Source organism: Ischnura elegans, chromosome 12 (assembly GCF_921293095.1).
Source record: "Ischnura elegans chromosome 12, ioIscEleg1.1, whole genome shotgun sequence".
In the NCBI taxonomy this organism is placed as follows: domain Eukaryota; kingdom Metazoa; phylum Arthropoda; class Insecta; order Odonata; family Coenagrionidae; genus Ischnura; species Ischnura elegans.
This window is the reverse complement of record NC_060257.1, coordinates 37,167,137-37,180,323: the sequence shown is the minus strand read 5'-3', so window position 1 is coordinate 37,180,323 and position 13,187 is coordinate 37,167,137. Positions and strand designations below refer to the sequence as shown.

Below are 13,187 nucleotides of genomic sequence, written 5' to 3'. Positions count from 1 at the left end.
CAAATGAGGATAAAATTTGACCCTTGCCATTCGTCTAAACCGGTGTTTCAAAAACCAAATAATTTGTGTGTTATGAATACACTAATGGTGGGTAACGAATCGCAATCAATGCCTATCGTTTTCTTTGATGAAGGAAACTACCCTATTACACTTGGGCTTTTACATATTTTTTCAGTAAATCTGCCATGACTCATACTGACCACGGGGGGCTTTTTCGAGGATCACTCGCAAGATCATTGTCACGAATGGGTTTATCTCTCAATAGAAAATATACGATATAATATTTCCTGGAGTTTAGGTAAATTTTAAAACAAGTTTCAGCCAACGTTTCCATTTATTTTTAAATCATCATCAGGGCTATGTAAGAAAAAAGTATGAACAATATAACATACAAAGATTAAAAAACGATATACAATATATATACATGAAAAAGGTACAATCGGGTTTTTAATACAATAATACAATTAAAAAAATATTTAAAAATATGTATAAGTACTGGGCCGAAAAGATTAAAAACTCACATTAATGACTGAATTTTCGGTGGCATTACCACCTTCCTCGGAGTTAGGTAAAAGACTATAAGTAAAGGGAAAAGGATAGCTGAGGGAAGGGGAAATAGAGGGGAGGTAGGGTCCAAAGATGGGGGGGAAAGAGTGAGCTGAGGCAATTAAGGGATTATCGGTTGATGTTTAAGGCGGGAGGAAGAAATGCTTTGAATAGCCTTATGTTATTTTCTCGATAACTAAAAGGAATGGAGCTGACGTATTTGGTCTTAAATATCAAGGAAAGACCATTGCTATACACCAATGGAAAAAATGAGTGCTTGCTATAACCAAATTAAAATTATTTACATTTTTTACGTTTTTCGTTAAAAATTTCGAAATTTCAAGACAAAATGGCGAACAGAAGATATTAACCGATTTTGAAAAAAAATCATACCTGTAATACCCACCCGGGTACGCAACTTTTGCCGGGTATTACGATTCGCTCCTAAAAAAAAAGTGGCAAAACGAGGCACCCTAGTCAACACCTCCAAGACCAGGGGAAGGGTGGCTTCACTCGACCCACCCTAGGAAATGAGCAACTTATCTTCGCCAGCGAGACAATGACCATGTGTCCAGAAAATTTATACGTTTATGCCCGGTCGAGGAGACGCGGCGTCCATATGCCTCGACGACCGATGACCCAAATTTATGAGCGGGAACCTTGCCTTCGACAAATATGGTGACGAGAAGACAGAAATGTGCTCAAAGTATCGTCTCGCAATCTTGGGACAAAAACATACCATGCATCATGCGTAGCAAGGTTTTCGGGTTGACCCCCGCGTCGTTTCATCTTCATGACGACAGTTTCGCCGGCGTTGCAGCTAGCGTCTTCAGGTACGAAGTGTTTGGTGCAGGTCCGTCTTATATAGGCCTTGGTTTGGACTAGGTGCGTTCATAACCAGTTTCGGTTATCCGCCATCGCCGAGCACGTATGGGAAGGACCAACACACAATGTGGACTTTGAAAGTGCAAAAACCATCGCTAGAGAAAAGCATTACTTTCCCCGACTCATACGAGAGGCTATCGAAATAGCGAAAACATCCACTTTCAACAGGGAGGACAGCTATTCGCTCTCAAACACCTGGAAGAGACTCTTACCCAAACGGACCAATCAGAACGCACCTAGCCCAAACCAAGGCTTATATAAGACGGAAAAAAACCTGCATCAAGCACTTCGTACCTGAAGACGCTAGCTGCAACGCCGGCGAAACTGTCGTCATGAAGATGAAACGACACGGAGGTCAACCCGAAAACCTTGCTACGCATGCTGCACCACCCCGCGAAAGTCTCCATCAAAAGATACCATGCACATTGAAAATATCTGACACTTTGTCATACACATTACAAAAAATAATTACACAATATTACACACCGTCATTACAGTATATAGAAGTGAACTTTCGGATATGTTACGATAAATGTAAATAGTGATGATGTATATATTCCCGTCCCTGAGTCACTCTTTCCTTTTGATGGCACTTTTTTACCATTTTTTAAAGCACAAAACTTATTTTAAGAATTAACAGGAATAAAGGTTGATCAAAGAGAAACCTATGCTTGAAAAAATTCTGTTTCAACGAAATTTGAAAACTAATCGTGAAAGAAACGGATAGAGCCCCGAATTTCCTTCCTTCAAGGGCAAGAAAACAGCTAGTACGGAAATGATATGTATTGATTTTGTTGATTTGCTTTATCATTGTATAATTTACATTCGAAAGCTAAGAATAGCAATAAATAAAGGATTTAACAATGGTATGTCCACAAATTAAAGCATCAAAGATAATTGTGGTGATTACTTTCTCACTGAAAACTGTAAACATGTCATCCTAAAAAGTTTCATTGCAATGAAATGATTCGTTTTTTTACAAAAGAGTCTGTTGACAATATCAGTACATTTCGGGAATCAGCCGGAACAAATAAAAACGTTTTGTTTCGCCATGATGAGTAACTTTTGGCCAATGTTTCCACGAATCCAATATATTTACGTCTTCTTCAAACAATATTCACGCGACTTTCGTGAGATTTACACGTCACTCGGTGTAAGCCAATAGATATACGTATCGCGTCGTGTGAGTGCCCGAGGCTCCTACAGGACTTTAAAAGATTCTCATCTCGGTTAAAAATCGAATTTGAGCTCTAACAATTGGCCTGTATGCTTTTCAAATATATCTTTTCGGTTTTAAATTAAGAAAAACAATTTTTAATTTAGAGTGTTCCCTACTTTTGTAAACTGTTAATTATTTATTGTCTAATTGTTACAAATCCTTGAATATTTAGCGAGAAAATGGGATCCGGTGTAGAAAGACTTACTCTCCAAATTGAATAAAATAAAAAGGAAGGCTGCGCGCTTCGTCAAAACTGCAACCGGCGTACAGACAGCGTTATCAAGATACATATTAAGCGAATGAGGTTGGGAGCCACTAGAAACTCGGAGGCTGCGCGCTAGGCTTAGATTGCTTGAACAATTGAGAAAATATATCTTTAACAGCGTCCCGAAGAACATAATATTAGAGCCTCGTTACATTTTCCGGTCCGAAAGAAGAGATAAATTAAGAGAGATATTTAATCGAACGGATACATATTGGAATTCTCCCTCGAGCCATAAAATACTTAAATAATCGTTGACCATAATTTCGAATTTCTTTTTTATTAGTAAAAGGCTTGTGTCCTAACACACCAGCAACTCACCTTTTAGGCGGCTTTTGGGGTAGTATGTAGTTGCAGTGGCGCAGCGAGGGGGGTGGCTTGGGGGATAAAACCCTCCCCAGAGCTCAGAGAATTTTTTTAGTTTAATCCATTTTACTTAATTGGATAGATTTTACTAATACAATAGTGTAGGGATGAATAAAATATCCCTCAGAAAGCCGTAAAACTCACCGTTTTGAACCATTTATCTTTAAAATTCCGCAATTTATTAATCTCGTACCTATCGCTTATCCTGGTGGGTATACCATACCCCCATACACCCTGGTATTAGTTGCTCCTAAACCCCCTCCCAGCCTTAATTCCTAGCTGCGCCCCTGGGTAGTTGTAGGTGTATTTATGTATTATTACCTGGAAAACTAAAATTGGCAACTCATTGCAGTATGTGGTTCTTCTCCTTAAAAATATTAATAAAATGAAATTTAAATTTTTTGCCACTTTGATTGCAAGGTCAAAGTTTAAATGTTTCCGGCAATTTCAAACGCACACTTCAGTTGCTGGAGTTTCTCAGTCCTTTGAAACCGCAAACTGCTCACCATCAGCCCCGTTTCTTCCTCTTGATAAGACTTGAACATCCACTTTCCTCAAAAATTGCTTTTTTCACTTGGCCCAACTGTATACGTCCTAACTTCCATTGCTTGCGTAATATTGTTATGTATGTCGCCCCCTCTTCTAGCTGTATGTATCAGGGTGGAAACTGTCATGCTACTTTATGGATCCTGGAGGCTGGCGTGGGAGAGTCAGAGGGTCACGCTAAGAGTGAAGGGGAGATTTTAAGGTCCAGCTGCTCATTTCTAGGTGGTCTGGTCCACTCGTCAGGCGTCATAATTTTGGCAGACGTCCTCCCAAACCGTTTAGGGATGTAAATGTTAAAACAGGGGTTTTGCTTATTGGACCACCTGCACACTGGCCGAATATTGCAGTTGCTCTCCCTGGGAAACTGTTTCCGTGGAAATCCTTCGCAAAGGGCCCTTCTCAAGCCACCCACTGCAGCCTCCTGGTCCAGAGAAGCGTATAAATGCCCTAGAATTTTGGTTCTCGGGGAACAATCTCCAAGGTGCAGCCGGAGCCTCTGCTACGCCCCGGTCAGGGCTAAATAAACATCTTTTAAAGCCAGCGCTTGAGTTTCTACTCTTTGGTGCCTATTCCCACTCTTCGAGACTTCGGTCTAGCCACTCGGGTCGGAGATCTTTATTGTTTATTCTACGTTACGTTCTGTCTTTCGGGACACAACAATATGACACAACTTTGTGATATGGAGGGCAGTTTTTTCAACCTCGGACGGATCATGAGGAGAAGACGAGGAGATTGATTAAACATTATTTCAAAGCTGAATAATTCACTCACCTGCGGTGTCTTTTTGACACATTGGGCTGAGCGATTTAGGAATAGGGCGGTTTCCTATTATTTTTTTATTGCCTAAATCGAAAGATTATTACTCCTGGAGTACGCATTTCACGCTCTTAAATTTTCGAATGATGATATCTATTTTTCGGGATTAAACGAAAAGTGAAAATTTCCAAGCGCGCGAAAACGCGACGGCTAAGTATTAATGATGGGAAACAGTCCGTGTGACGTATTTCTGGTTCCCGCTGCTGCCCTGTGAGGTGACCTTGAGGCGAGGCTTGAGCGCTGATATGACGCAGGCTGCTAGCAGGTAGCGCTTAGCTTAAATATGGATTATTACTACCTTATCAAACGAAGGAAACTTTTCGACCTTAGACAATTTTAATAAGTGATTATTAAGAGATGTTTCCCTGAGCTCTGTGACTCATGCATGCATTGGTAATCTCAGACGATGTAAAACTCCTATCCTCTCGTGTAGAAACCAGGTCCCTGTGACGTCACGCGGAGTGGAATCGCATGGGCGCCAATCTGGCCTTTTTCAAATGAGGTTAAAATTGACCATTGCCATTCGTCTAAAATGAGATTTCTAAAACCAAATAATTTGTATATCATGAATACACTAATGGTGGGTAACGAATCGCAATCAATGCCTTTCGTTTTCTTTTATGAAGGAAACTACCATATTGGTTGTGCCAGTGGAGAAGCTACAGTGGATTCGGGGGTCACAGGGCGGGCCCCGCAAAGGATACGCTCTCGAGGACCGGGAACCAAGTCTGACAATGAGACTTATACGCCGGTGCCTCTCGAGAGGGGGAGGACAGAGGAAGGACAAAGGAATGGAGGCATCGCCGCGATGAGAGCCCGACGACACCTCCAGGGAAAGGACGGGGGAGGAAGGGAGGGGACGAGGAATCCCGCACCGTCACAAAGGCGGGCGGGCCCTACTAACAGCGAAACCAAGCTTACGCAATTAATATTCTACCAATCCTAGTAGATTTTCCTATGAGGAAGAAAAATCTATCGATCGAATCGGTAGATTGTGGAGAAGCTACACATAATGCTTTGTAATGCTAGGACATATTTTACATATTGCATTACAGACAATTACAATTTTTTTTTCATTCCATGGCTTCATGATGTACTTGTACCACATTCTTCCACATCAAGTGTAATTTTATTTGCTTTTAGCATTGTTTTTCCTTCCTTAAAAAGGGGGATGGATGACATTAATTCCATGGTGTGAACTGGCTGTTATTAAAGTCTAAATCTAGTTTGAACATTGTAAATCATCCAAGATATGACTACAACTGTTGGAAATAACATCACTTGGACATATTTCATTTATTGTAATGCACTGTATTATGTATTTTTTTCATTCTATGCCTTCATAATGTACCACATACTTCCATATCAAGTGCATTTTTTAGCAGTATTGTGCCTTCCTTAAAAAGGGGGATGAATGACATTAATTCCATGGTGTGAACTGGCTGTTATTAAAGTCTAAATCTAGTTTGAAAATTGTAAATCATCCAAGATATGACTACAACTTTTGGAAATAACATCACTTGGACATATTTCAATTATTGTAATGCACTGTATTATGTATTTTTTTCATTCTATGCCTTCATCATGTACTTGTACCACATTCTTCCACATCAAGTGTAATTTTATTTGTTTTTAGCATTGTTTTTCCTTCCTTAAAAAGGGGGATGAATGACATTAATTCCATGGTGTGAACTGGCTGTTATTAAAGTCTAAATCTAGTTTGAACACCTTGTTTCATTTAACTCCTTCAAGACCCAAGTTACTTGCTGTCCATGCCACCAAGGTCAACTCTTTTGCATGTTAGAATGTATTTCTTATGTTCTCTATGTAGATTACTGTGATTGACCTCTTTTCACTCCATACTCCTTTTGAGGGAAGAAGGTACATATTCCATGTAGGAACAATGGGGATACATAAAATATATGTTTTTCTTTTTATTTGCACATATTTTCTGAGAAACTGTTGCCATTGTGGAGAAACATTGGTCCAATCTTTGGGGGTCTAATTGGTTGTAGCTAGAGGGGCTGCTGGTATGTCACAGGTCTGGGGAGGGGGGGAGCTACATCCGCATATGAGTCAGTATGTGGTTGTATTGCTGTCATCTATGATGAATTGATGATTTCATGTAGGTAGGTTAGTTCGGTACACTATTACAGTGGGCCCAATTTTAATCCTTTAAGTACTTGCATGTATAATTGCAGTCATATACAGCTAGTGACTTGTTTAGGTAATACCTAACTAACTAATTATCTTATAGCTTGATTATAGTTTTCGATCGCAGCTGTAACTCCATTTATTTTTTAAAATTCGATGCATAGGATAGAGAATAGAGTATGTGCGCATTTTTGGGAAGTGATCTTAAAAAAGAATTTACACCTCAATTAGGCTAAATTCCGAGTCTGAGAATAGAGAGGTACTTTTTAAGCGAGATATTAATTATTAAAATTAGCAAAATTAATGATGCGCTGAAACACCAGTCGGCCATATTCTCAAGGCTGTGACGTAATTTTGTTCGACGTGTTCTCAGGCATTCCTTGTTCTTTAGGGTGAGCCCCTCTACAGCGTATACTGAGTTTGGAAAGAAGCCATGGAATGCCTTATGAACTAGATTTAAAGTGTGTACATGCCATCATCTACATCTTTTAGTTCATTTGTTTCTCGGTTACGCTGACGACAAGACTCTATCAACTTTTCTACCTCGAACTACCTAATCGTATTTCTTACTCCTCGGTTCTCGCATTTGCGTTCGTTTGCAGATTTATAGTGACATTAAAATTAAGAGAAACTTAAACAGTGATGATCCTTGAAAATAGTACGACTTAATTCGTGAAAACTAAGTCACTAATTAGTAACTAACTTAGTAACTGTACCCGTACTACTAACTAAAAAACGGAAAATTAATTTTCGATTAAAAGTAATAGTTTGGGTATTCAAAATGTTTGTAATTTAATTCCAAACACAGTGATGCTAATATTTTCCAAATCGGATGTGAAATAAGCTCATTATTACGTATCACAAGTCGGGACTACTTTTTGGAAATGCACCGCGCGCAGGGATTCCTCGATTAATGGATACTGGATAGTCATAACCGGTCATAACAAGACACTTGTACCTTGAAAACCAATAAACTAATGCTGTGAAGAAATATAAAATGAACCAATTATTAAATTGTGCTAACAAATGCTTCGAGAAGCATATTGAAACCGAATGAATGAAAAGTAATCGTCTGATCTAACTATCAAACATTTGATTTCCAGCCCGAGAGATTTCCGTCATTCATCCGGACCAAGTTTTCAATAACCAATTTTGAGATATACCTCACAAATGCTATTCATAAACCTCAACCAAGCAAATGTACATCTGACTGACATATCTATGTTAGCGAACTGAAAATAACTTGTAGAAACATTGAGATAATCAGAACTCTGCTTTTGAATACATTAATTCTACGAAAGAACAAATACGTCGACTAAAATTGCGTTTTTTTTAGAAATTAAGATCAGATTACTGCTTAAACTGGACCAAAATGTAACTTTAGTTATTTGTGCTTACGTTTAAAACCTTAAATAGCCCAGAAGAAGAAGAAGAACCCAGCTCAGTAACGGCAATTTAATAATTAACTATGGATATTCATCCAGTCACCACGGGCCATAACTGAATATGAAAAATTATTTTTCGCGAGTCAGTAGGTTAAATAATAATAGAATAGGAAATAGTTAAATAGATAAATTAAATTATGATCGGTATTTGAAATGACAATAATACAAATATCGATAGTTATCTACCTACCGGCACTTTTACTTCCGTAAACCTTCGAATCGTGCTAACAAACTTTTGGCCAATTACCTACTGTAAACAATCTTACTTAATTCACTTATGTTAGACCTAATTTCCGATGAGGTTTTTCGTCCATTTCTCTTTATTATGAATGAGACAAGACAACAAAAAAGCTCCAGTTCAACATTACAACCTCGTGCCGAGGCATGTAGGTATAGTCCAACATAATCAGCACGGTCAATCATTGAAGCATCCACCTTCGGGATATTATTTGAAGAAACCCTCACGAAACCTGATTCCATGATAAGCACTTAAACGTATTTCCCTTTAGACAGATCAGATCCACCAACTTTTTCCAATGCACACGTAGTTTATTGAATCATAAACACGATCATAACACGATAAACACCTTGCACGCTGATGAGATAGACCAGAATGACGTCACATACCGAGGAGCCAATAGATGAGCGTTTTCGTCTGCCTAATATCGTTTCGAAAACAATGCATATTAAATAGTAATTATTAAACAAACTAAGCAACAATGAATGCTGTTAATCGAAAGTAATGATATTTACGATACACTTTATCGAATAAACTGCATTTCAATCGTATTCCTCCCGAGTGCACATACTCTATTGGATATGTACCAGAGAAAGAGGTCAGAGTAGACCAAAGTGGTCATGATCTATAATTAAAATAGCTCTTCCTTATGGTGAACATGCCAATGCCTGGCACAAAGGTTTTCTCCATTCAGTTATATCCCAACAGAAACAATTTTAATGTAAATTAAATTTATTTTCAAATTAGTAAGAGGCTTGAAGCTTCTCCTTTAAGACTGTTTATTTGTTAAATTTCTTTCTTTCCTTCCTTCAAATTAGCTTTCTTCCAACTTAATTGTATGGTACTCTTGCCACTGACTTGATGAACACTGCCACATCCATAAGTTAGTAGTAAATGATTGACATTTTTTGCATTACCATTTATGAATACTGAAGTTTAAATTAATGTAGCATAAAATGATCAACCACTAACAGCTAGTAATACAGCCACTTACTATTGGAACTTTAACCCTTGGTTAGCTTTGGCATTGCAGAGATGAGTGAGTGTTATGATAGCTTAGTATTCTAATCGTTTAATAGGGGATTATTTATGCAACAATATTTTTTCAGAACTAAAGGACGAGCATCATATTAATGGAGAAAACCTTAATGGGCCAAGCATTAGCATCTTTACTGGGTACATATGGGGTCAAGAGAAAGGAGGGTAACATTAATCCAAAGAGGGCATGATAAAGTATTGAAACGACTCCCCTCTTGTATGTTTTAAATTTAATAGAAGAGAAATCAAGAGTGATATCGAAAACTACAAGCAATACATCTTCCCAAAAAAAATAAATTCAATATGGATAAATATTTACACAGTATTTCATTACATTTATTGTTTTTTAAAATTTCAATAAGTACATTTTCCAAAATATAAAATTCGACAAAAGGATCACAATAGCAGCTAGAATGAATAACTTGGTAATGAATTAAATTCACTCTTGTATGCCATACTCAAACTTCAATTTTGAGTCTAAACAGAAAATTGTGGCCCTGGTTCTTTTGAAACAATTGGCCTTATCAATGATAGTTTTTGTTACTTACAAAGAAATTGTGCAATAATAGGGTGGAAATTGCAGTCAACGAAATATCCTTGAAGGAAAGTGCATTTTAAAAGTGAGTTTGTTGATCACAGTGGGACTTCACCTAAGAATTAAAATTCATGGCTCAAGTATAGCTGTGGATTCAATTGTGCCAATCGGCACCGTTCTTCATTTTTGGACTAAATTGTATTGTAAGGAAGATGAATGGCAAAGTTTTTGTGACTTATGAAGAAATTGTGCGATATTTGGGTGGAAATTGCAGTCAACAAAATACCGTTGCAGGAAAGTGCATTTTAAAAGTGGGTTCAGTGATCAGAGTGGGACTTCACCAAGGAATTAAAAATTATGGCTCATGTTCTTCAAACAAGTGGCCTTACCAAGGAGCCGCTTCAAATAAACCGACTCAATAGCCTAACAACTGATGAAAAAATCGAGATCCGGAAGTTTGATTGCTCTTGCAAAGCAGGGCAGTCAAAAAATGCAAGCACGTGGTCGCAGTGACATAAAGTGCATGTGTAACAAGAAGAAGAAGCTGTGTGGAAGTTTCATAGATTATGCAAAGCTGGGCAGTCAGCCACTGACTATTGGAACTTTAACCCTTGCTCAGCTGTGGCATTACAGAAGTGAGTAAACGATGAAAAAATTCTTCCAGGGCAGTCAGTCACCAAATTTCTTACAATTCCATTTCTTCTTCCCTGAAATGAGAGCATTAATGAGTAATACAAATTTTAGAGCAGTATCGATGATGAAGTCTTATACATTCATATGATAAGACCGAGATTGTAAAGCATACACAGGATGTTTCAGGAGGAATCTGCAGTTCTTCAGGAGGTGGTAGGGTATAAAATTGAAAGCATTTTTGTCCTATAAACAAGGGGTGGCAACTCCATTGTTACTAAGGTATGGTAACACAAACATTTTGTTGGATGCACTTTGCAATTACCATGGAAACTCAGAATAAGACATTATGCTGTGCTGGAAGCGATCTGAAACTTGCGTTGATTGTGCTTGATATGTGTTTCCTTTATTTTATGCCATCCACAAAGAGAATGGTGGCATATTTCTACAATGATGAACATCACCCGTGAATTCATTCCCCTTCAGTACATCACCTTTGTGTCAATCTTCCACTGTCATAGTCAATCACCATGGTAGTTAAAATGTCTAACATAATTCAGAGTCCCCTGTAAGAATAAGCTAACATTCTCCTGAAACCTGAAGCTATTGCCGATTCATCCTGGAACACCTTCTATATTAGGAAATCCAAAGAGGGATAGGATTGACATGAATGAGCAATAATGAAGATGAGGTAACTAGAAAGATATTTCCGCTCATGTAATGCGTTGCCTCCAGTGGCGCAGCGAGGGTTTTGGGGGATAAACCCCCCCCCCCCCCCCCCCGAGCTCAGAAAATTTTTAAGTTTAACACATTTCACTTAATTTGATTAATATTATTTATACAAAAGTGTAAACTTTAATAAAATATCCCTCAGAAGGCCGCTCGTAAAAAAAATTTTCAAGGGGAGGGTCCTCGCACCTCCCCCTTACCCTGGCGAGTATTCCACACCCTCAGACACCACAGTCTTTGCACCTAAAATCTAAAGAGGAGGGCCCCTAGCCTTAATTCCAATCTGCGCCCCTGTAACACGGGGTTCAGGCTAAGTGGGGATAATCTCCCAGCAGTAGTGGGGATCCGAAAAAATTACCATTCTATCCAGTGTAAATTGTGCACCCAAGTGGGGAGTATAGCCAGCCCCCCCCCCCCCCATAGATCCACCACTGCAAGAAGCCATTTATGTCCTAATACTGTTTTTATAATATGCTAAGTTGTCCGTAGGAAATTAGTGATTAGAGTGAGAAATTTCTATGTCAAGTACTTCCGAGATAAAACTTTCAGAACCACTTAGGCCGCCCTCTTCTTGGATTACTTGTCCTCCAGTTCTGAAAAAATAATTTTCATAAATAACTTGCAGTCAAACAATATAATATGAAACTATTAGAATGTTCACTTACTTATGCAAAGCCAAAGCTGAGCGAGGGTTAGAGGCAAGAAGTACCTTTAACGCCCTCTCACTAAATGCCTGTGAGACTGGAGACCTTGCAGCAACCGTCTTCACATGACAGAAATTCTTGATCCTCCCCGCCGAGTAATTAATTCCACACTGCTTCTTCTTCTTGTTCCACATGCACTGTATGTCAGTGGATGACAATTCTTCTATTTCATTCAAGTCGTTCCTTAGACGTGAAATTGTTTATATTAGTTATTTGTGTCAAGTTGTTTGGCGGACTACAATGATATAATTTTCATGTAATCGTAGAAATTGATATTAACACAAAAATGTATATAGCATCTTAACAATCGCGATGCAGAATACACAATAATGCACTCCTGAATCCATTGTTTGTAATCGACTGATGAATTTTACGTTTATGTTAACTATTGTCTACTACCACTCAACATCTATGCTAATGTGCAAACGATCTAAAAACTACAAACATGCTTACCTATTTAAATACCATAGCACTGCGGCTACGTGCTTGCATTTTTCTGACTGCCGTGCTTCGCAAGAGCAATCAAACTTCCGGATCTCGATTTTTTCATCAGTTGTTAGGCTAATGAGTCCGTTTATTTGAAGCGGCTCCTTGGTAAGACCACTTGTCTGAAGAACGAGAGCCATTATTTTTAATTCACAGCCATTTCGTTGGTGAAGCCCCACAGTGATCACCAAACCCGCGTTTAAAACGCACTCCCCTTCAACGATATTTCGTTGGCTGCAATTTCCACCCAAATAACGCACAATTTCTTCATAAGTCACAAAAACTTTGCCACTCATCTTCCTTAGAATGCAATTTAGTCCGAAAACGAAGAACGGTGCCGATCGGCGCAATCGAATCCACAGCAATAAGGAGAATCACGGAGATTGCAATTGAAATGTGTTGTTATTTACGAGAAGTATGCCCGGACTGACGGCCATTTTGGATTATGACGTCAGCGACGACAGCGCCGCTAGTGGTGATTTGGTTTCCGAATACCTTCTTCTTACGTTGCCGACGATGACTACCAATCATTTTTTTCTTTATCCTGATGTTCATCGTCCATTTTAAAACACTAGCCAGATCTTCATT

General features: G+C 38.6%; 1 protein-coding gene across 1 annotated transcript; it reads right to left on the bottom strand.

Moving 5' to 3' along the window:
* Positions 1 to 11,902: 11,902 nt before the first annotated feature.
* On the bottom strand, positions 11,903 to 12,984 carry LOC124168665. The gene is made up of 3 exons (XM_046546929.1): positions 12,567 to 12,984; positions 12,075 to 12,296; positions 11,903 to 12,002 (listed from the first exon to the last, which is right to left on the bottom strand). Exons 1-3 carry the CDS (start codon positions 12,893 to 12,895, stop codon positions 11,903 to 11,905), a joined length of 651 nt encoding a protein of 216 aa, XP_046402885.1. The 5' UTR covers positions 12,896 to 12,984.
* Positions 12,985 to 13,187: the final 203 nt, after the last annotated feature.

Excerpts from the sequence above, each read along its gene's own strand:
- LOC124168665 (XM_046546929.1), bottom strand. The coding sequence starts at position 12,895 with ATGAGTGGCAAAGTTTTTGTGACTTATGAAGAAATTGTGCGTTATTTG. Across the intron at positions 12,297-12,566 it reads GTGCTATGGTATTTAAATAG|GAACGACTTGAATGAAATAG; the intron begins GTAAGCATGTTT and ends TTCACGTCTAAG. Across the intron at positions 12,003-12,074 it reads TCAGCTTTGGCTTTGCATAA|AACTGGAGGACAAGTAATCC; the intron begins GTAAGTGAACAT and ends TTATTTTTTCAG.